This window comes from Gorilla gorilla, chromosome 15 (genome assembly GCF_029281585.2).
Source record: "Gorilla gorilla gorilla isolate KB3781 chromosome 15, NHGRI_mGorGor1-v2.1_pri, whole genome shotgun sequence".
Lineage (NCBI taxonomy): Eukaryota > Metazoa > Chordata > Mammalia > Primates > Hominidae > Gorilla > Gorilla gorilla.
The window spans coordinates 111584495-111608840 of record NC_073239.2 but is presented as its reverse complement, the minus strand read 5'-3'; the positions used below and the strand labels follow the sequence as shown (position 1 = coordinate 111608840).

At 46.7% G+C, this 24346-nt stretch overlaps 1 protein-coding gene across 1 annotated transcript; it reads right to left on the bottom strand.

Moving 5' to 3' along the window:
* Positions 1 to 16195: 16195 nt before the first annotated feature.
* On the bottom strand, positions 16196 to 22511 carry LOC101153093 (putative serpin A13). Its single transcript, XM_004055643.5, has 5 exons — positions 22270 to 22511; positions 21337 to 21936; positions 19487 to 19757; positions 18149 to 18269; positions 16196 to 16679 (listed from the first exon to the last, which is right to left on the bottom strand). Exons 1-5 carry the CDS (start codon positions 22451 to 22453, stop codon positions 16470 to 16472), a joined length of 1386 nt encoding a protein of 461 aa, XP_004055691.5. The 5' UTR covers positions 22454 to 22511; the 3' UTR covers positions 16196 to 16469.
* Between the last annotated feature and the right edge of the window lie 1835 nt (positions 22512 to 24346).

Here is a 24346-nt window from a genome sequence, read left to right as displayed (position 1 = left end):
GAGAATATATCATTCCATTACTTGCCCATGAATAAATTTATAATAGTGGTTTGAAGTGATTAAACAGCCTTGGTTCTGAGACAGTAGTGCCATGAGGAAGTTCAGTGTGTTACACAGGAAGTGTCAAAGAAGTTGCCCGGTAGCAATAAATTTTAGTTCCTTTTAGGAAGTAAAGTTTTTGTTTGTTTGCTTGTTTGTTGACAAATACGATCGATTCTGTAGCACTCCTTATTGGTGCTGCATGAGAGAAAGAGAGAGAGAGAGAGATGGAGGAAGGAGAAAAGAAAGAAAGGAAGAGAGAGAAAAGGAAAAAGGAAACAAAATGAAAAAAGAAAGATGAAAGCAAGCAAGCTAGAACAAACCAGACACACATCAGAGAGACCAACAAATCAGGCAACACCATCCCCAAAGTTTTAAAAGAGACAAGGGGGAGGCATACAGTGTGACGAATTTGTTGAGTGGATGAATGACAGCAGTATACTAGCGCACTAGGGCTGCCATAAAAAGCCCCATGGACTGGGTGGCTTACACAACAGACCTTTACTTCCTCACAGTTCTGGAGGCTGGAAGTTCAAGATCAAGGTGTCAGCAGCATTGGTTTCTTCTAAGGGCTTTCTCCTTGTCCTGTAGATGCCCATTGTTCTGTAGTGAGTAGGTCTATGGAAACCTACCTCCAAAGGCTGAGGGAGCTGAGAGGCTGAAGAAAGAGGCTGAGAAACCCAGTTTCTCAGAAAAAAAAATTTAATAAGGACTTATGAACAGAAGCCATGTCTGAAATGGCTATGAAATGGTGGACCCACACCTGCCCTCCATAAAATGCCCTTTATGTAGCAAGCTTTCAGGGTAAAACATGTGCAGCTGGTCATGCCTCAGACTTTTTTGCCAAACTAGTGACCACTGGGGAGATTATGAGGTTTATCTATGCTACGGGAACACCTTAGTATGCAGGAGGACTTAAGCATCCACCTTGCATGGTTAGTTTAGTTGAGATTTTGATGCTCCAAGTGGGCAAATCAGAGTCTGTATTACCCTTCTGGACACCATACTGGGTCAAAAATGTCCACAGATGGGAGTGAGTGGGACCAACATAGGGGATGGAACTAAGAGAATGGGGGACATATTGCATCCATAACCAAGCACATATATTAAGTGCAGCATTGACCCAGAGGACCTAGGCAGAAAGCAGAAGGCAGAGGCTGAGTAATGGAGTGGCAGAAACGCCAGCTCAGAGCAAGTAGGTTCAGCCTGGTGGATGAAACAACTTGAGAGAGTCATATGGGTGGAGGAGTTAATGTTATGTGAATCAACAGGGTTAGACGTCAGAAAAGCAGTATCTTCTGCTTTGTATCATCATCATCATCATCAATGCAGATACTTATTTTACCCTACCAACTCAGGTATACAAGAAATGTTACATTTTGTTATGTTTTTGAATTTAAATTAATCTGGCTCTGAGTCCCCATCCAATTGGCTGGAAATTCATAGTCATTCATTAACAGGAAATGGGTATGGTAGGGTATCCCTTTTTCCTACATAGTTTAAGATACAGGAGGCTTATTTGAGGCTTATTAAATTTTTTGCTTTTGACCAATTCTTCTGTCTTATGATGCTTCTGGGATGTTCCTTGTCCATATCTTTATTGTCAGAGTTATGCTGCCTGATTCTCCAGTGTCCATTTTAACAAGAATCCCTTGTTGCCATCTCAGCCTCTTGCCAGGGGCAGTTTTAAAATCTGTGTGTCACCCTGCCATGCCTCATTAGAGGGGAAGAAGAAGTCTCTGGGAAAGCTTTCTTTGCGGTTGAGTGCAGTGGCTCCTGCCTGTCATCCTAGCACTTTGAGAGTCCAGGAGCTCAAGAACAGAGACCCTCAAAAGAGAGGGTCCTCTGTTCCTGAATATGGTTGTGTCTGTGTGTGACTGCTGGAGCTGCTGCAGCCATCTGGCATCCACAAGGGGAAGTAGGTTGGCACCCAGAGGCAGGCAGTTATGAGATGAAAAGATTCACCAAATCGTTATGCGAGAAAACATCTTTCTATTGTTAAACCAGTTTGTTTTTGGGTTTTCTATTACTTGCAGCCCAGAGCACCCCAACTGGATGCTGTGGGTTCTGTGATGGCAGATGGCTCTACTACTGTTGTGGCAGGCTTGGAAATGGGTGATTTTTCTGAGGTAAGGGAACCCAGGCCATCTGACAGCCTCTGAGTGACCAGTGAGCAGGAAATAGGTCCTCACTCCTAGTGGAGCCACAGAGCGCCACCTCCTCCCCAGCCTTGGGAAATGTACCTTTCTTTCTTCCTGCTCTTCCTTCTCCCACCTCATTTCTCCAAGACCATGACTTTCTGAATTCAACCTTAAAATACAAACACTCCTCTCCCCTCTCCCCACTGCCAAAGAATAATATAAAACAAACTTAGACCAGGTTACTTCTTGGGAAAGGTTAGGGGAGATGCAAAGGTGGCAAAACCTAAGTTTGTATGTCAAGAAATCACCCTGCCACTCTAACTGTGGTTACAGCTGTGGCTTAGAGCACTACCTGCTTTAACTCTCGTACTAGCTCTTAGGAAGTAGGTGCTGAGAGTGTATCCAGGAAGCTTGCTTTTGACCATGAGCTCCCCCACCTCATTTCAAGCCATCTCTAGTACATCTTCAACATATGTTTCTTGAGTCCTGGATTGAAATCATTCAGGGAGACCCCAAACTACCCCTTCCTTTGCGTGGCAGCTGGACCATTACAAAGCTCTTCTGCTTCCAGGTCCTGCATCTTCCTACAAGTCCCCTCGAAACCAATCAGGTCCTTCTTTCTCATGACAGATAGTCTGGACAAAGACTTCTCCCACCCAGAGCATCCTCTCTCCACCAGGAGAAGCATTCCCAGGGCCTTATTCTTGCCTCTGTAGGGCTCATGATGCTGCCAATGAACCAGTGTTTCCATAGGAAACTGCCACAGTTCGAGGTTCTCTTGAGGCTCACAGATCAAGAAATCCTTTGAGGTGACCAGTTTCTCTCTCCAGCAATGTGAGATTCAGTAGCAATGACCCTTTCTTGGCTTCTGCTTGTCAGCTCAGCAAGGAGTGGGCCTGAGTTGGAGGCAGTCTCTTTAGGGGCAACGTGGGAGGATCTAGATTTGTTCCAGATTCAAGTTTCCCAGCAAAGGGACTGGGAATTTCCCAGCAAAGGCTGATGGGAGCTTGTCAGAGAGCAAGATTACCTGGCCAGGGCAATTAATGAGACACACCTTCCAAGAGAAGGACAATGTAACGACATTTTGAATATGATGAATTCATTCTGGAATGTATCTTGGAAGCTGGAGGCAGGTTGGGAAGGCAAGAAATTAATGAGATGAGGTGCTTCGTGTAAGGCAGTGGATGAGGTGCCAGTGGAAAGTGTATGCAGGCTGCTGCATGCTAGGTTTCCAAAAAGATCAACTGCATGATTCAAACCTCATCATGTCATCCACAGACAGGCAGGCACTTAGAGAAGGAAAGAGTTCTGTGTGGGGAGACAGAAATCCCGGGATTCTTTCTGCGTAAATCCCTAAATGAAGCACGGATTCAAATCTAGATCTTCCTGATTTAAAGCTTCTTCTCAGGCTGACCCAATGTACAACTTTCCTAGAATATGCAATGTAGGGCTCGGTGGACCTTTGAGAGGGAGGCCCAATTTTGTCCCCCACCCACCACTGGAGCATCATAGATAGCTGATGTGTCATCATCACCCTTCCCAAGTGATCCCGGGTTGGTAATTCTTACCATGAAATGACTGAGTTTTTGTTTTTGAGACAGTCTCACTCTGTCTCCCAGGCTGGAATGCAGTGTCTCAGTCTCAGCTCACTGCAGCCTTGCCCTCCTGGGCTCAAGCAATCTTCCCACCTCAGTCTCCCAAGTAGCTGAGAATACAGGCATTCACCACCATGCCCAGTTAATTTTGTTTATTTTTTTTGTAGAGATGGGGGTCTCACTATGTTGACCAGGCTGGTCTCGACCTCCCGGAGTCAAGTGATCCTCATGTCCTGGCCTCCCAAAATGTTGAGATTACAGGCATGAGCCACCATGTCTGGCCTGAAATGAGCAGTTTAGAAGAATAGAAAATTCACTTGGACAAAGACCTTTTTAAGCTTTCTCTGTTGGGAAGGAAGCTGTGAGTGAAATCTTTATGGGATCTTCTAAGATAAGAAGACACAAAATGTGATTGCCATTGTGGAGCAATTTGACGGCTTTAATCAAGGCAGGGAAACCTCTTGGCTGAAATGGAATTAGAGTTGACCTCTTGAAAAAATTTTGGTCTTAGATTTTTCTAAAGAAATATCTTTCAATTCTGAAATATACGAAACTCAATGCAGTGGGAAATTACGGCCAAATGCCTTGAAACTTCTTGGTATGAGATTTCAATTGCATCTAGGGTTACATAATTGTTTCCAATACTCAGAAACACATAAACACTTAATTTCATTGTCTGATGGGTCGTAGCTGTGGTCTTGTGCTGGGAAACTCTAGAAGGGCTAGTTACATTCAGAGAGATTTTTCATTCTCTCTCTTATTTAAAGTTGTTCTTTAAATAGGTAATGTAATTTTTAAATAGGTAATGTAATTAATATGGTTCAAAATTCAAAATTCATTAAAGGAATACAGTAAAGTCTGCCTCCAAATCTCTCCCAAGCACCCAGGTCACTTCCCCAAGGCAAACACATTATAAGCAGCTTGAACTTTTTTTCCAGAAATATTTTATTCACATATAAAAGGTAGCATAATATTCACTCTGTTCTTCACTTTGCTCTTTTTGTGTGTTTAATATTTTATGGTGGTCTTTCTATATAAGATCACAAAGAATCCCAAAGAGTTTACTGATTCTTTTTGTCTGCATCATATTTCATCATATACATGGACCATTGTTATATAAACAGCTGTTTATTAATGAGTATTTGAGTTGTTTGCTTTCTTTTTACTTTGTTTCTTTTTTTAACATAATTTCTTACCTTTTTTCCCTGCAATTTCAAATGATGCTGCAATGAATACTCTGTATATATATTATTTCTCACCTGTATAGATTTACCTATGGAATAAATTCTTAGAAATTGAATTTCTGGGACAAAGGGCATATGTGCTTATTTTGAGAGATATAATCAGACATTCCTCTGTGGAGGGATATCTATATACTTCCCCAAGGAATATATGAAAGTCCATGTTTCCCACACTCTTATCCATACAGCATGCCTTTTTTTTAATCTTCACCAATCTGACAGGTAGAACAGGATTTCATTTGTAGTTTAATTTGCTTTTCTCCTAACTTGAGTAAAGTTGAGTATACTTTTATATGTTTGAGAGCCAACTTATTTTCTTTATTATGAACAATCAATATTTTTGCTTATATATATAAATTATATATATATAGACGTAAGATGATTAATTCCATATATTTGGTTATACAATATATACATATATGCAATATATACAATCAAATATATGGAATTAATCCCTTTTTAAGCTGTAAGTATTTCCTTCAGTTTTTCCTTTTATTTTCATTCTGCTTACCATAGTATTTGTCATGTAGAATCTTAAAAAATTTATACATACTTAAAAATCTTGGGAAAAAAATGGCCTTTGGGTTTTATTTCTTATGCATTTCTTACTCCAAGGTTTTATTTAATTTAATTTAATTTATTTATTTATTTTTTTGAGACGGAGTCTCGCTGTCGCCCAGGCTGGAGTACAGTGGTGCGATCTCGGCTCACTGCAAGCTCCACCCCCCGGGGGTTCACGCCATTCTCCTGCCTCAGCCTCCCGAGTAGCTGGGACTACAGGCGCCCGCCACCTTGCCAGGCTAATTTTTTATATTTTTAGTAGAGATGGGGTTTCACCATGTTAGCCAGGATGGTCTCGATCTCCTGACCTCGTGATCCGCCCGCCTCGGCCTCCCAAAGTGCTGGGATTACAGGCGTGAGCCACCGCGCCCGGCCTCTTACTCCAAGGTTTTAAATGGGTCTCTGGTAACTTCTAGTACTTTTAGTTTACGTTGTCTTTTATTTAAATCTTTGATGTCTATGAAATGTGACTGAAATATGATGCTGTGACTGCATCAGTTAGGATAAGATGTTTTGTGCTGCAGTAACAAAGAATCTCCACATCATCATATTTGAAATAAACAAAAGCTAACTTCTTACTCATGTTCTCTGTTCATTTTTTATTATCAGGGGGCTTAGGGACCCAGGCTGACAGAACACATCACTGGGAACATTGTTGGTCACTGCAGGAAAGGCACAGGGAGATGGTGAACCATGCCCTGGCTCCTAAAGGTTTCCTCCTAGAAGTGACATGCTCCCCCCATATTTCATTAATCAAAGCAAATCACATGCTGAGAAGGAGAGGAACATTGGAATCTTTGTAAACAGTTCCAGTGATTACTTACAAAAATTATGGATCCAATATTTCATTTCCACATGACAACTTTATTGTCTCAGTTCTAGTTAATGGCAAATCCACATTTTCTCCACTGTTTTGAAATAACTTTTTGTATAATATTCTAAATTCTACTATGTATCTGGGACCATTTACAGATTTCTTATTTTGTTCCATTGATCAGTCTTTTTATTCATGTGCCATCTAGTTTTAATTATCCATTATATAATTAATAAATTAGAATTTTATTATTTATAACTTATTAGAGGTTTCAGAATATGTTTTGATATCTTATATGTCTAGCCCTCCTCCAATAGTCTTTTTTTCAGATTTTACTATTCTTGCTTATTTTGTTTTTATATGCATTTTAGATTCATTTTGTCTAGTTAAAATAATTTCATCTGTCTCGTTTCAGCCTGTCCACCTCCCACCCCCAGTGTGTGTGTGTGTGTGTGTGTGTGTGTGTGTGTGTGCGCGCGCGCGCGCGCGTAAGACCAAGAATACTTACTGGTGTTTCTATTAAGTTCCTGTTAAATTTATATCCCACCTTAGGAAGAACTGACGTCTTTACGATGTGGAGTATTCCCATCCAAGGTTACAATGTGCCTTTTTATTTGTTCAAGCATTCCTTTTGTTCTTTTGCAGCTTTTAAAATTTTTCCTCTGCCTAGAGCCTGCATAATTCTCAAGTTTGTGCTTAGTATTTTATTTGCCATCATCATTGCTATTGTATAAAAATCAGTCCTTCCTTTTTTTCTTCTTCCTTTTTTCTTCCTGCTCCTCCTCCTCTTTCTTCCTTTCCTTGTCCCTCTTCTTCTTCTTCTTCTTCTCCTTCTCCTTTTCTTTTTCCCTCCTATTTCGTTATTTTTTGTATATGTGAAAGCTATTAATGTCTCCAATCTTTTAAAAAAATTATTAAACTGAAGGCAAAGATAGAGTAGAATGGGCATGACCCAGTGTCAGCATAAGGGTAAGTCAGAGTTGCCCAAAGACAATTTCTTTCTTGTATTTAACCTATAGTTATTGTGGGACAATAAATTTCAGCTGTATGGCTACTGTTTACAAAATTAGCTTATTTGAAAAGTTGGCAAGATGGAGGCAGGCAGTTTAATATTAAGAAAAGAAAGGCATCTCATTTGAAAACACCCAGCTGCAGCCACATCAAGCCTTTCCCAGGCAATGAGACGTCACTAGGCCAGGGACCTAACTCAGTGCTCCAAACACATGAGGTGCTTTTCAGAGACTTTTGGAATCAAGCTCGGTCCAGCCTCAGAGTTTCAGAACTGGGAAGGGGTTTATAATGAGCTAGAGCCGTGGTTCTCAGTTGCGGTTGCACAAAAGAATTGCCAGAGAGCTTATACAAAACACGGATGCCCTGGCCCGCTCCAGAGCAATGATGTCAGAGACTGTGGGAGTGAGAGCTGGGGTCAGTCTCACTGCAACACCTCCCAGATGACTTCGCTGTGGAGCCTAGGTGAGGACCCACTGCTTTAGACCCATGTCCTCGCTGAGCACATGACAAGACTGTGGGTGAGAGAAGGGAGCTGTCTGTGGTCCTGTAGCTAAGCAGCCAGGGTCTCCAGGGTCCTCTGTGAAGGACACAGCAGCTGGTGCCTCCCCAGGCTGCCTGTGCCCCACATGCTCCTAAGTGCTTCGGGGTTAGTGACTCGTTTTACTGTATCAACAACCCCATGAAGGAGGCTATAGTATCCCAATCCACAAGGGAGGGAGGAAGCCATTTCGGCAGCACGCCCAAGGTTACACAGCTAGACAACGGCAGCATTCAGGCAAGAACCCAAGGCCCCCTGACTCAGAGGCCCATGTTCCCAGGCCAGGTTCTTATCCACTTTGTCATGAGGCCTGGTGACATTAACAGCCACTTTCTGCTCCCTGGGAAATAGTGAGTTATACAATATGATCATAGGCTGTTTTAAATTTAAAATATTTTTAGCAGCTCAGTTAAAATCTTTGGCCAGGGTTGGTGGCTCCAGCCTGTAATCTCAACACTTTGGGAGGCCGAGGCGGGCGGATCGTGTGAGCTCAGGAGTTCGAGACCAGCATGGGCAATGTGGTGAAACCTTGTCCCTAAAAAAAAAAAAATACAAAAATTAACTGGGTGTGGTGGTGCATGCCGGTAGTCCCAGTTCCTCAGGAGGCTGGGAGGATCACTTGAGCCTAGGAGGCAGAGGTTGCAGTGAGCCATGATGGTGCCACTGCACTCCAGCCTGGGTGACAGAGTGAGACCCTGTCTCAAAAATAAATACATAAATAGTAAGTAAAATAAAATCTTCAACAACAGATTTGCCCAGCTTGGAGCAGGATGGGGACTTTGATACTCCCAGCAGACCCCCTCTGCCCCATCGTCTCCGTGGTCTTCCCCTCAAGCACTGTTTGAAAAGCCCAGGGGCAGATGGTCTTGGGATCTTTCCCCTCTCTGACACTGGGTGGTGAAGACTGAAGGAGAAAATGTATGAGAAGAATTCGTAATCCATTCATCTGCTGACGGGCATCTGGTTCCCAGTCTTGGCTCTTGTGAATAACGCTGCGATAAACACGGGGAGCAAATGTTTCTCCTAGATCCTGCTGTGAATTCTTCTGGATCAATACCCAGAAGTGGGGATGCTGGATCACGCGGCAGTTCTATTTTTAACATTCTGAGAGACTGCCATACTGGTTTTTCTAGCAGCGGCACCATTTTACCTTCCCACTGACGGTGTTCAAGCGTTCCAATTTCTTCACCACCCCACCAATATTTTTTAAAATAATGGTCCCTAACAAGGGGATACTTCTTTGTGGTTTGATCTGCGTTTCCCTGGCGATGAGTGATGCTGAGCATCTTTTCACATACCCGTTGGCCATTTGTATGTATTCTTTGGAGAAATGTCTCTTCAAGTTTTGTTTTGTTTTGTTTGCTTTGAGACAGGGTCTCACTTTGTCACCCAGGCTGGGGTGCAGTGGCGTGATCGTCGCTCACTGCAGCCCTGAACTCCTGGGCTCAAGTGATCCTCCTACCTCAGCCTCCCAAGTAGCTGGCACTACAGCCGTGCATCACCACACTTGACTAATCTTTTCATTGTTGGTAGAGATGGGGTCTTGCTACATTGCCCAGGCTAGTCTCAAACTCCTGAGCTCAAGTGATTCTCCCACCTCAGCCTCCCAAAGTGCTAGAATTATAGGCATGAGCTGCTGTGCCTGGTCTCTATTCAAGTTCTTTACCCGTTTTTTAATTGGGTTATTTGTTTTGTTTTTTGCTATTGATGGTAGGAGTTCCTTATGTATTTTTGATATTAACCCCTTATCAGATGTATAGTTTGCAAATATTTTCTCCCAGTCTGTAGATGGCTTCTTCACTATATACATATGATCAATTATTATTGGGCCTTTAAAAAAAAGGAAATCCTGAAATATATGACAATGTGGATGAACTTGGGGGACATTATGATGAGAGAAATAAGCCAATCACAGAAGGACATGGACTGCATGATTCCACTTATGTGAGGTTGTAAGACAGCTGAACTCATAGAAGCAGAGTAGAATGCTGGTTGCCAGGTGCAGGAGGGAGGGGGAACTGAGGCAGTGTGATTCAACAGATAAAACTTCTAGTTATACAAGATGAAGAAGTTTTAGAGATACGCTGTGCAACCTTGTGCATGAAAACAATCCTGTATCGTGCACTTAAAAATTCGTAAAAGGGAACCTGAGCGACATAGTAAGATCCCATCTCTACTGTTTTTTTTTTAATTGGCCAGGAGTGGTGATGCACACCTGTAGTCTCAGCTGCTTGGAAGACTGAGGTAAGAGGATCGTTTGAGCCCAGGAGTTTGAGGCTGAAGCGAGCTATGATCCCACCACTGCACTCCAGCCTGGATGACAGAGCGAGACCCTGTCTGTGAAAAAAAAATTGTTAAAGGGTAGATCCATGTTAAATGCTTTTACAACAATAAAAGAAAAATCAGAGAGAAATTTGGGGGGATTGCTTTCCTTCACAATGTGTTTCCTCCAGAGCAGATACAAGCTTTTTGTGTTTTACTTTGACCTACCTGGGATCCAGCAGACAGAGCTCCCTTTTGGAGAGCATAGAGTCGGCAGTTCTAAAGGCCACATTTTCAGGGCTCTCGGGTTACCCATCTGGCCTCTCCTAATGAGCCTGTGGGCATCTGGGGCGTGTGCAGACCAGCCATATTGGACCACTTTTCTCTGCCACCCCCCGCCACCCCCCCCACTCCCCAGGCACAGGGCCATGGGGGACACGGATGCCAAGCCTGGTTTGGTGAGATTTTCTCCAGCAGGCCCTGTCTGCCCTGCCCTGCTTGCCCTCCCTCCACCCAGTCCTGGCAGCTGCAAGGGGACCTCTAGACCTGCTAAGTGACAGGGCTGTAGAGGCGGGAGCCGGGCAGCTCTAAACGGCCTCTGGAAACAATTTCTTCTGCTCCGCTTTGGGGGCCTGTGAAATGTTCTCTCCTGTCTCCCGGCTGCCTTCCTCGGCGCCTCCCCGGGCTCCGCTTTCCCTCTTTCCCCAGGCCGCTCTGTGTGTGTGTGTGTCTGTGTGTGTGTGTCTATGTGTGTGTGTGTCTGTGTCTGTGTGTGTTTCTGTGTCTCTGTGTGTGTGTCTGTGTGTGTCTCTGTGTGTGTGTGTCTCTCTGTGTGTGTCTATGTGTATGTCTGTGCCTCTGTGTGTGTGTCTGTGTGTGTTTATGTCTGTGTGTGTATCTGTGTCTCTGTGTGTGTCTCTGTGTGTCTGTGTCTGTCTGTGTGTGTGTCTGTGTGTGTGCCTGTGTCTCTGTGTGTGTGTCTCTGTGTGTGTGTCTGTGTTGTCTGTATGTCTGTGTCTCTGTGTGTCTGCGTCTGTGTCTCTGTTTCTGTGTCTCTGTGTCTGTGTCTCTGTGTGTGTGTCTGTGTGTGTCTCTGTGTGTGTGCCTGTGTCTGTGTGCCTGTGTGTGTGTCTGTGTGTGTCTCTGTGTGTGTCTCTGTGTGTGTGTCTCTGTCTGTGTCTGTGTGTCTCTGTGTGTGTGTCTCTGTGTGTGTGTCTGTGTGTCTGTGTGTGTATATGTGTGTGTGTCTGTGCGTGTGTCTCTGTGTGTGTATATCTGTGTGTCTGTGTGTGTGTCTGTGTGTCTCTCTGTGTGTATTTCTGTGTGTGTGTGTCTGTGTCTCTGTGTGTATGTATGTCTGTGTCTGTGTCTCTGTGTGTGTGTTCCTGTGTGTGTGTCTGTGTGTCTCTGTGTGTGTGTGTCTCTCTGTGTGTGCCTCTGTGTATGTCTATGCATCTGTGTGTATGTCTCTGTGTGTCTCTGTGTGTGTGTCTGTGTATGTCTGTGCCTCTGTGTGTGTGTCTATGTGTGTATCTGTGTCTCTGTGTGTGTCTCTGTGTGTGTCTGTGTCTGTCTGTGTGTGTGTCTGTGTGTGTGTCTGTGTCTCTGTGTGTGTGTGTCTGTGTGTGTCTCTGTGTGTGTCTCTGTGTGTGTCTGTGTGTGTGTGCCTGTGTGTGTGTGTCTGTGTGTGTGTGTCTCTGTCTGTGTCTGTGTGTCTCTGTGTGTGTGTCTGTGTGTCTGTGTGTGTCTGTGTGTGTGTCTATGTGTGTTTGTCTGTGCGTGTGTCTGTGGGTGTGTATATCTGTGTGTCTGTGTGTGTGTCTGTGTGTCTCTCTGTGTGTGTTTTTGTGTGTGTGTGTGTCTGTGTCTCTGTGTGTGTGTATGTCTGTGTCTGTGTCTCTGTGTGTGTGTCTGTGCGTGTGTCTCTGGGTGTGTATATCTGTGTGTCTGTGTGTGTCTGTGTGTCTCTCTGTGTGTGTTTTTGTGTGTGTGTGTGTCTGTGTCTCTGTGTGTGTGTATGTCTGTGTGTGTGTCTATGTGTGTGTCTGTGCGTGTGTCTGTGCGTGTGTCTCTGGGTGTGTATATCTGTGTGTCTGTGTGTCTCTCTGTGTGTGTTTTTGTGTGTGTGTGTGTCTGTGTCTCTGTGTGTGTGTATGTCTGTGTCTGTGTCTGTGTGTGTGTGTGTGTGTGTGTCTGTGCGTGTGTCTGTGGGTGTGTATATCTGTGTGTCTGTGTGTGTGTCTGTGTGTCTCTCTGTGTGTGTTTTTGTGTGTGTGTGTGTCTGTGTCTCTGTGTGTGTGTGTGTCTCTGTGTGTGTGTGTGTGTGTGTGTGTGTCTGTGTGTCTTACTGTTCCTTTCCTTTTCTCCCCCAATCTCTCTTCTCTGCTGTATTATTAGAACAATCCAGGTCTGCTGGCGTTCCAGCCAGCCAGGCCCTGACCACCCACTGCCTTCGCGCCTAAAAGATCCAGAGGTGGCTCAGACATGGTTCGATCTGCTGCAGGCATGAAAGGCAGAGACTAAAACCAAAATGCATGACAGAGAGGGCTCAGGGCTCAGAAGAGATGTGGAGGGTGCTATGAGATTTGGAAGGCAGACATCACTTCCATGCGGGAGACTTGGAAGAGGAAGTTTCTTAGCCTCTCTGTCCCTGAGTTTCCTCAATTGCCGAATGCAAGGAGCCCCCACACCGAGTTGCCATGAGGACTGCATGAATACATGTCATGTTCTGTAACAGCGCCTGGCACATGGGGGACTGAGGCTCAGAGAGAGAAAGTCACCTCCTCAAGTTCACACGGCTCGTGGTGGCATCAAGTTGCACCTGGTACCCCCCACTGCCAGGGTCTTTCTGGCATGCTACCCTGCTTCCTTCATCCTTTGCGAACTGAAATCTGTCCTCTGGGCCCCTCTGTCACAGCTGTAATTGCCTTGCATTCTGGCTGGTTGTGCATGGCACAATCCTCCTCTCTCTGCCATGGGCTCCTTGAGGACAGGGATGGCGTTGGCACTCCTGTGTGCGGCAGGATCTCCTGTTCTGATGTTGCCTGTGCTGCTGGTGTGCTTTCTTGTCCCAGGTGGTGGGCCAGCCTTTGGGCTTCCTCGTTTCAGGAATTTGGAATCACAGGACTGAGAGTCACATTGTCAGACAGCTAACAACCCCCTCCTGGCTTTGGTATTGTGGGCACCTGGGTTCATGCCAGGGCATTGGACCAGATCATCCCTCACAGTGTGAATGGGGAGCATGGGGTTGGCCGGATCTGAGAGACAGAGGGGACAGAGTCCCTTAAGCCAGGGAGGGAGGAGGAAAGAGCATTGAGTTACCAGCACTTCATCCCCTCACAGAGGCCCAGGTCATGACTGAACTTGTGCTGTTGTTTTCCTTTTCTAATCACTGCCTACTGCCCACCTGCCCCAACAGGCATTTGAGTTTGGGATCCTTTCATTGGAAACCCTCACAAAACAAAAGGTAAGACACCTGTTTTCTTGTACACTGGGGCTGCTCACTCCACTTTCTCATATTACCCCCAGTGACTCCAGGACTGCCCCCTTCTGGGGGAGGCTAATTTTATTGACTCATTGGTACTTCGTGGGCACCTTCTTATTGGAGAGGAGAAAAAAAAACAAGTTTTATCTCTTGCAAAAATGTAGAATGCAAAATGAAGATTAGGTGGGCTCATGCAGGCCTGGCTCCTTGACCAGCACTCAGCATGGTTCCTTGTGCCTGCCTGCTGTCTTTGGTAAGGCTCTAGGAGGGGCGTCTAGTGAGAGCCAGGTGCAGGGCATTTCTCCAGGCGGCCTTGGATGATCCAGTTCTCCCCCACTTCTTTCTCATTTGTAGTTCTCAAGAATAACTGTAGCATGGGCTGGGAATACAATATCCTGAGATAGGGAAGGACTGGCCAGAACAGCCCAGGCTCTGTTCCCATCCTCCCTAGAAACATGGTGTCCTTCAACACTTTAGCCCAGCAAGTCCTGTTGCCCCTGGGTGTAAAACCCAGTGCTACGGATTGCATATGGTTTGTCTGGCCCCGCCATGTCTCATGTCGAGGTTCGATTCCCAATGCTGGAGGTAGGGCCTGCTGGGATCCTGTTTGGATCATGGGGGGCGGATCCTTCATGAATGGCTTGATGCCATTTTTGTGGAAGTAAGTGAGTTCTCACTTAGTTTCTGAGAGCACCAATGTTGAAAAGAGCCTGGTGTAGCCTGGCCAACATGGCAAAACGCCATAAGAAATTAGCCAGGCATGGTGGTATGTGCCTGTAGTCCCAGCTACCCAGAGGCTGAGGTGTGAAGATTGTTTAAGCCTAGGAGGTTGAGTCTGCAGTGAACTGTGATCATGCTACTGCACTCCAGCCTGGGCAACAGAGCAACACTGTGTCAAAAAAAAAAAAAAAAAAAAGAAAGAAAGAAAGAAAGAAAGAGCCTGGTGCCTCCCTTCCCTCTCACTGGCTTCTGCTCTCCCACCATGAGATCTCTGCACATGATGGCTTCCCTTGTCTTCCACCATAAGTGGAAGCAGCCTGATGCCCCAAACAAAAGTAGATGCTGATGCCATGCTTCTTGTACAGTCTGCAGAACTGTCAGTCAAATAAGCTTCTTTTCTTTATAAATTACCCAGCCTCAGGTATTCCCATACAGAAAAACAAACAGACTAAGACACTCAGGGTGGGCTGCCTTCTGGGTTCCTCAGCTGCTGTGCAAATGGAGCCCACACAGATAAGACCCCATGTTCCCCAGGCAGCTTTCCTGAGCCTTGGGGACCCAGCTTGCAATGAATCCTAGGCTTCTGTTATCCTTTGCTGCCCATCTGTCAGTAATAAACCCACTTCATGTAACTTGTGTGTGGGTCTCACTGGACTCAGGCAAGTTGGTCACCAGTGCACAGTGAACCTGCTTTGCACCAGATGTAAGATTTTGTCTCAGATGTGCCTGGCCCTAAAGCTTGTGTGGGTTCCTTCTTTTGTGCAGGTGGAAATCCAGGAACATGAGCCAGCTGACAGCCAAAGTCACAGTTGCAGTAACTTACATGGAGGATGATATGGTTTGGCCCTGTGTCCCCACCCAAATCTCACCTTGAATTGTAATAGTCCCCATGAGTCATGGGAGGGACCGGCGGGAGGTTTTTCCCATGCTGTTCTCATTATAGTGAATAAGTCTCATGAGATCTGATGGTGTCATAACGGGCAGTTCCCCTGCATACACATTCTTGCCTGCCGCCATGTAAGACATGCCTTTCTTCTCTTTCACCTTCCACCATGATTGTGAGGCTTCCCCAGCCATGTGGAACTGTGAGTCTATTAAACCTCTTTTATATATATATATAAATTACCCAGTCTTGGGTATGTCTTTATTAGCAGCATGAGAACAGACTAATACAGTGGGTACAGACAGTTACAAATACCCACTGTGTGTCTAGACTGGGCAAAAAATCTTCAGGATACTCAGTTTTCCCTTTCTACTCATTAATAGGTAACCCTAAAACAGGCTTTGTCTGTAGGCTTCAAAAAGGTGTTGCTCATATTTTTCTCAGCCCCACACATAGATTAAGGGGCCAGTGCCACTCCCCTGCCCTGCAGGCCACACCAACTTAACCTCTCTGAGGATCATGGGGGCAAGTGCATTTAGCAAGCTGCTGCTCAACATGTAGCCACTCTACCAGCAGCCTCAGCATCACTGGGACCTTGTGAGAAGTGTGGGACCTCAGGCCCCATCCCAGACCTGTTGATTCAAAATGTGCTTTTTAAAAAGACCTACAGGGAATTTGTGCATATAGTAAAGTTTGAGATTCATTAATTTAGCGAAATGGATAAGACTGGAATGCAGCTCGCCTGCTTTCTAGCTCAGTGAACTTGAGCACGTCTCTGAAATTCTCTGATCCTCAGCTATGAGAAGGGTTGAATCATAAGAAGTTGCCTTTTTTTTTTTGTATCTACAAAATATAGGTACAACCCAAATATAAGTAATTTCATATGGTTCAATCAAATACTTATTTTGTTGGATTGTTGTTGTAATTCATTTTAAAATGAGATAAGAGATAGAAAGCATTTGGTACATAGTAGGTGTTTGCTCAATGGTAATCACTGCCTGTGTGCAGGGAGAGCAGCCTTGATCACCGTTACTATCCTTACCCCCTTGGTTCCTGTGGAAACCAAGCAAAAGAACTCAGGTATATTCAGCTTTTCCTTAAACTTGAGCCTGTAATAGAAGCTCCCTGCTGTGTAGGCCATTCTGTTCTCTCTGAGTCACCCAGCATGTCTGAGGGGGCGTTATCCCAGTGGGTTTACAATCTTCCCCAGAAAAAGCATGCTTCCTGTTTCCGTGTGGAAAGTCATCACCAGGAAGGGCCAACTGAACTCAGTGCCTGGAGTGGGTGGAAAGTCAAGGTCCGGGCGAGGCCCAGGGGTGAGCTGAATGCTGGTGGCTGCAGCAGCTTCAGAGCCCTTTTCATCCAGTGTCATCATGGCCTTATGAGTGACCTGCAAGGAAAATTCTAGAATCATCAAGCCACCCCATAGGAAGGACAAACCAGGCCTTTATGTTGGGATCAATTTTTTTTATTCTGTTACTTAACCCCATATGTATCCATCTATTCACTTACCCAGTCAGTGATTCTGCTAACTACCCTTTAAAAAATCCACTGTCCATCTACTACTCTTACATACTCCTGTCTGACTGTTGTCCACCCATCATTGATCCATTCAACCAGCCAGCCAGCCAATCATACTCCACACTCTCTCAGCCATCTACTTATCTCTGCATGCACCATTCATGTATTCACATACTTGTCCATGCACCACTCACTTACCCACCCATCCATGCATCATCCATGCACCTTGCTACCCATGCATCTTTCTATGATTCCAGCTATTCGCTATTCACCTATTCATGCATCCAATCACCAATCTCCCCATCTACATCCATTTTTATGGCTGGCATCTGCATTATACTGGTTGCAGTATATTTTGAATATCACACCAGCATCTATCTGTCCATCCACCCATTTCTCCATCCATTCATCCATGCATTCATCCAACTACTCTTTCACCCAACCATTATTGACTTATTCTTTCATTCACTTCATTTTGCTAATTTATCCTCTCTCATTCCATTACTCATGTATTCATGAATTTATTCCGTGTGCATTTATTGAGTACCGATGCTGTGCACTCCACTGTGCCAGGGATGGTAGGGGATAGAAACATGGATTGGACTGACTTTGAAGAAGCTCATCATTTGATCGGGAAGATAAGACAGGTAAAGAAAGCAAGAGTGGAAAGTTATCAGGAGAGATTTCTTTCTGCTTTGAATGTGGGGGTGAAGGATAAGAGCAAAGAAACCTTCATGGAGGAGGTAACATTTGTGCAAGGCCTTGAAGGATTGATATAATTTGAATATTCAGAGATGGGGAGAATGTTTTGGGTGGTTCAGAAATAAAAAGTCTGAGCCAAAGTAAGAAGGTGAAAACTGTGGGGCATGTAGGACTCCGTGAAGTTCAGTCGAGCAGGACGCTATGAAGAGTAGGAGACGTAGTCTGGACAGGAGGGTGATGACTAGATCATGGAAGACTTGGAAACCTTCAGTTCCCTGAGGACCAAGCTATTCCCCATGTTCCCTGTCAGCAGTCCTCTTTTTTTTTTTTTTTTTTAACATAGCTTGTATTTTAGGTCTAAAAGCATGAGTGACCTCCCCAGGAAGCATCCTCTGCGCTTCCAACGTGGGGACATGATTTGCATATTTACTGCCTTCCCTTTCCTTATTTCCTTTGGGATCCCCAGTGTTTTAACAAAGCAGGTTGCAGTCATGGAATAAATGCAAGGAAGCAAACAGCAACTTGCAAAGTTAAAGGAAACAGCGTCTCCTGTCTTTAAGGAGGTCCTGGACATCTCCCTCCAGTGTTCGTCAAAAGACAGTAAGAGGCACTCTGAACACACCATCCCCAACTTACTTTAGAAATGTTCAGTCCAGGCTGCCCAGGGAAGCCTCCACCCACAGTCACTCGTGGGAGGAGCATCTCCAGTCTGCAGGTTCTAGAAATGGAAAATTTGGGGAAGTGGAAATCGAGTTCTCTGCAGAGAGACAGAAATTGGGTTGCAGTAGAGATCCTGAAACAGCCTCTCACCTTCTTCCCTGCCTGGGGTCCCTCTGCCCCACACACCCCCTCCATCCCATTCTCTGAGGGGCAGTGGGTGTGAGCTTTCTAAAAGGCGTACCATCCCCCATTCACCTCAGTGTGGGAAGTGGGTTGTAACTACACTGACATGGAAGCCCTATGAGGAAGACACTGTTATTCCCATGTGATAATAGCAGATGATACGATGATATTCCCAGGAACACTTAGAGGGCACACCTTGCCTGTTCTGGGGATCCGTCAAGCCTTCACAGAGCAAGTGATAGCTCTGCTATGCCATGAATAAAGAATAAGAATCCCAAAGAGGGCTGGGTCAAGAAAGGGCACGCCAGGATGAGAATTTGCACACACAAAAGACCGGGGCTGAGGAACAGCCTGGCAAGTTCAGGAAACTGCAGGGAGCACAGTAGTTTCCAGGAATAAGCATGGGGGAGTTGGGAACACAGAAAAAAAGGCCAAGGAGGGAGAAGGCTGAGACTGGGAGAGGCCAGAGCACCAGGCTCTTAAACAGCGTGAGGGGCCAAGGGAGCCCATGACAGGTGACAGTGTCTGCAGCAGAGGTGGGACTGTAACCAGCCTCCAGACTCCTGGGCCAGTGCTTTCTCCAGTCTTTCCTCCCCAGGACCCAAACTGATATCTTCAAGGGGCCAATGACAGTGCCCTGGAGAGTGACAGAGCCCTGAGGGGGGACAATACCATGGAGGTGACAGCATCCCGGGGGGTGACTGTGTCCCTGTGGTGATAGTGTCATGACAATGTGTTCTGGGGGTGATGATGGCATGGGTGGCGGGTGATAGTATCCTGAGAGCATTAGTGTCTTGGAGGGGTGACAATACCTGTAGGGTGGCAGTGTCCTAGAAATAACAGTGCCTGGGGAATGACAGTGTTCTGGGGTGTGACGGTACTCTGAGTGGGTGACAATATCCTGAGGGATTACAGTGTCCTGGAGGTGAGATGTCCTGGGTGATGTAACAGCATCCTGGGAGAGAACAGTGTTTTGAATAGGGACAGAGTCCTTGGGTGATAGTGCCCTGGAGATGACAGTGCCCTGGAGTGACAATGCTCTTGAGGTGACTGTGCCCTGGGGACACTTTACGGTGGCTGAGTGAGAAGGCGAGGCCCGGCCTCCCCGGGGCTCTGCTGTGTGCAGGCTACCTGGTCCTGAGCAGACTGTCCCACTTAATCAGTGTTTCAGGCAGCAGGGCATCTTCCAGCTGCCTCATCTTGCCCCTGTTGGGGAAGATGAGGAAGGTGGTGGTGTTCCCAGCGTGGTCCATCCGCAGCACAGAGCATTGCAGCTCACGGTCGTGCAGGAAGCGGTGGCTGGCCTTCTCCTTCATCATGGGCACCCACACAGCGCTGTGCTCATCTACAAAGAACTCCTTTGGGCTGGTGGCACGTGAGACAAAGGGCTTCATCCACTCAGCTGAGGGGAAGAGCAACACGGACGTCATCCTCACTGACAACCGAGAACGGGCTTGGGGTTACCCTTCTGGCAGCTTGTGGGAGTCAGGAAAGCACCCTGGATGCTGGAATCTTGGAGTCCACACTCAGGAAGCCAAATCCCACTCACTAACTCCCTCCTGAGAGGTCCCTTAGTACCTGTGTGGCCCTGGGGGCTGAGCCCGGAGCCTCCCTGAGCTTCTGTCTCCTCATTTGAAAATGATCAATACTATTAGAAACTATTACAATAGTGTAGCAAGATTATAATCACATAAACACTAATGGTCTCTCATCTCCTTAACCTCTCCTGGAGGTGGTTAATTTTTAAGAAAAAATGTATCACTGTGGCACAGGCTTCTTGAAGGTAGGTGTACATTTGAAGGCTAGGCCCTGCCTGGCTTTGAAATCTAGGGCAAGTTACCCGACTTTGCGTCAGTTTCTCATCTTTCAAGTGGACACGATAATATCTATCTTGTCAGGTTGTGATGAGAATTAAAAATTAAATATACACAGAGCCGGCATGTTAATAAGAACTTCGTCGTCAATATGTGCGTGTGTATATGAGTAACCATGTCTACAAATTAACACCATCAATAGTCATAGATGCATATTTGAGTGATGCCTTACTGGCTCAGGCAAATAAGCTTTCTTCTTTTTAAAAAATGTGTTTTCTTATCTGTAAAATGGGAATATTGATCTTAGGCATATCTGCTAAGATAAGCCTGGTCCGTTTCACCCAAGTGAGAGAGTCAAGGGAGATTGTGGGGTACACACGCTTTGAGACCCACAGAGCACTGTACAAATGTGAGAACTGAGTTCACCTCCTGAGTCCTGAATGAGAACAAGGGGATAACAACACGCGTCCCCCTGCCTGCCCCCAAATGGCCACCATGGCCTCAGTATGGTCTGACTGTTAAACTAAGCCAGGCATTAACAGCGGTGGGTTGAATGTCATGACCATATTATTTAAACACACACAATGGTGGGGACATGCAGCCTGTTCACTCTCTTGGAAAAAATTAAGGACTTTAAAAAAATTTAGGATTCTTCCTGCTCTAATCCGTGCCTCCTAAGGCCTGCCAGAGGAAGGAAATTCAGGTTCCTTAATACAGTGGTGGCTTCTAGAGTTGCTCAAAGGGGAGCTCAGCCTTCCGTTAGCAGAATCACCTGTGTGGGGAAGGGAGGCGAGCTTCTTCAAACGCAAAGTCATGGGTCTTGGACTTACTCCACTGAAATCAGAATCACTTAGGATAGGTACGAGATACCTGCATTTAAGCAAACTCTCTAGAGAGTTCATATGCACATTAAGTTTGAAAAAGTCTTCTTTAAAAACAAACTCTTCCAGTATCATTAACATAGAGAAGGGGATGAGTTCCGTGTTACGGGAGGCATTCAAGTAGAGACATCAAGGATTCAGGGGCAGACACTCACCGAGTGTCATCTATATCCAAGTCAGGAGGGGACACTTTCCAGATGCTGTGAGGGGTGGGGCTAGGGTGTGGTTGGAGCCTGGGTTCTGGGATTCTGGGAAGGAGATCTGCATTGCGCACACACGCTCTCACCTCTGAGGAGCATGTGATTCACCAGAACCGCTGTGGTTTCACTGCCGAGGTCCTTCTCCCAGGCCCCGAGCTTCCCCTGGGTCTGCTGCTCTGTGTATTCGTCAATGTGTTTTTGGGCCTCCTCTAGGCTCTGGTTGGCCCTTGCGCCCAGGCCACTGAACCTGCGCTGGTCCATGGTCAGGAGGAGCCAGGGACCCTGCCCACGGAGCCTGAGCAGCAGATCCCAGAAGCCTTCCTGGATCTCCGCCTTAGGCACCACGGTGAGGTTGAACCCCAGGCCCTCCAGGAGTTGGGTCCTGCTGGCCACTGGGGCCCCCCGAGAAAGCATGGCCAAGGCCAGGGAGATGCTCACTGGGGAGAAGAGAATGTTCTCCCCGGGGGCGTTCAAAGCCAACTGTCTATAGAGTTCGAAGGCAAAGTCTATGTTGCTCACAGAGATTTTGTGGCAGGGCAGGGCAGGCCCAGGGCTGCTGTCCTGGGGGACAGAATGAATGAGATCAGAAGCTTCTTGGTCAACCAGGGCCACACAATGAGCCCCAGCCATGAGCACAGTGACCAGCAGCCACCACCGAGAGGCCTCCATCCTCTGGGGTCCTTGGTCTGAAAGCAGCGTGGCAGAGAGGACAACAGCAATGTCAATGGTAATGATAATGATAATGTGTGATATTCACCAAGTGTCTGCCCTGTTCCGGCACCCCGCAAATACTTCAAGGCTCCCCTTGCCTCTCCTGGGGGCTCCCTTTCCATGCCCTCCTCCCCACACCTCAGCTTCCTGCTCACAAACAGACATGCGGGATCTCTGGACAAAGTCAGAGCCCCTCCTCCAGAGGACCCTTCCATGAATCCTGGCTGCACCAGATCCCAGATCTATGACCTCAGGCGATTCACTTAGCCCATCTGAGTCCCACTTCTTATCCCTGACCTTAGACTTACAGGAAGCTGTGAGGAGGGGAGGGCCAGGAGGTGACTCATGGTACAGGGAGGAGTCCAGGGCTGGGTTCATATAAGCCCAGCACCTTAGGCAGGTGGCCTTGCCTCTTAGGACCTCGGCTTCCACTCTGTGGCATGCTGCTAAGAATCCCCACATCACAAGGTTACAGAAATTCAAAGCAATCATGCACGAAGCACACTCAGCCCAGGACCTGGCACAGAGAGCCCCAGGAGTGGCAGCGGACTTGGGGCCTCCCTTCCAGTGGTCTGACTCAGCAGGCCTCCATGGAGTCTGGAATCCATTTTGGCAAGGGTCTGAGCTGGTCCTGGGCCCCACTTAGGGAACCACTGTGATCCTTTCAACAGGTAAATCAGATGCGTTCACTCCCTGCTGGAGACTTCCAATGACCCTACAGCAACTAAGAGAAATCCTGTGTTTCTCACCACACCTTAGGAGGCCCTACATGACAAGGCCCTGCTAGCCTTTCTCACCTCCTCCTTTTTTTTTTTTTTTTTTTAACAGAGTCTTGCTCTGTCACCTAGGCTGGAATGCAGTGGCATGATCTAGGCTCACTGCAACCTCTGCCTCCCAGGTTCAAGCAATTCCCCTGCCTCAGCTTCCCAAGTAGCTGGGATTACGGGTGTGTGCCACCATATCCAGCTAATTTTTTTTTTTTTGTATTTTTAGTAGAGATGGGGCTTCACCATATTGTCCAAGCTGGTCTTGAACTCCTGACCTCAGGAGATCTGCCCACCTCGGCCTCCCAAAGTGTTGGGATTACAGGCGTGAGCCACTGCGCCTGGCCTCTGACCTCCTTCTGACCATCCTTTCCCTCCCTCCCTCTGCTCCAACCATCCTGGCCTTCTTGCTAGTCTAGAACTTACCAAGCTTCTTCCTGCTTAGGACCTGTGCTCTTGCGGTTGGCTGCCCGGAGCAGCCTTACTCTCACCCTTTCCACAGCTCGCTTCCTTCCTTCACTCAGTTGTCTGCTCAAAGGTCACCTCCCCAGAGAGACCCCACCTCTGCCCTTGCCACCCTCACCCTGCCTGGTTTTTCTGATGCCCATCTGGCATGATAGGACATGTTTGTCTGGTTTCCCCACTAGAAGATAAGCTCCGTGAGAGCAGATACTCTGTCTCATGCATGGTTCATTCCTAGTGCTCACTCAACAATATTTGTTGAAAAAACAAATGGTTCGCGGGCTAACCTTTGGGGGGCCTCCTTCTAGGGCCTCAGCCTTTACCTAGAGCACAGGCATTTTCCTGCCTCTCTGGGACCTTAACACTGGACCATTCCTAGCTTTCTCTGCCACAAGTGCTTGGCCTCGCATGTCTAGTCTAGGCTTGGGTTAATAACTGACAGAATTGACCATCATCACAACCCCTTGTCCTGCCTCTGATTTTCCATGGGACCTCGGACAGCCCTGGGCCTTTCTGAACTTGAGCTTCCTCATCAGTGTAAGAAACAATCAGCTCAGCCTCAGCCTCCAGGAAAGCCTCTGTTCCCCGTGATTTACTTATCGACAGAGAACCAACCATCTCCATTTGCCCATTTGCCTGGTAATCTGCTTTGGTGAATATCTTGGTTTTGCTGAAGTTTGCACTTTCATTCTCTTATTATATTTAACCTTCATTCATTCACTCATTCATTCATTGAACAAACATAGACAAAACGTCTGCTACATGTCAGGACTTGAATTGTATGCTGGGGACACAAGATGAGTGAGACACAGTGGCTCCCTTGGGGAGGCTCGGGTCCTGTGGGACAGACATGCAGAGATCTGCGCAGGGTGGTGTGTGCTCCATGGCCAGGCTGGTGACAAGCTGTCTCGGGTCCAGTGTCCTATCCATGCTCACATTCTTTAGGTGGGGTTCCATTGTGCCTTGCTGGTGAGGGTGTAGATGGAACCTAGCAGCAGCAGAGGCTTCCTCTGAGGCCCCAAAACTATGGAGCTTTTGAGCAGAAAGGATGCCCTGGTCCAACCTGGGCTCTGGACCCACAGGAACACTGAGGCCCCAAGAGAAGCTCGTTCATGCACTCGCTGACTCACTCACTGAACCAGTATTCAGCAGTCAGGGC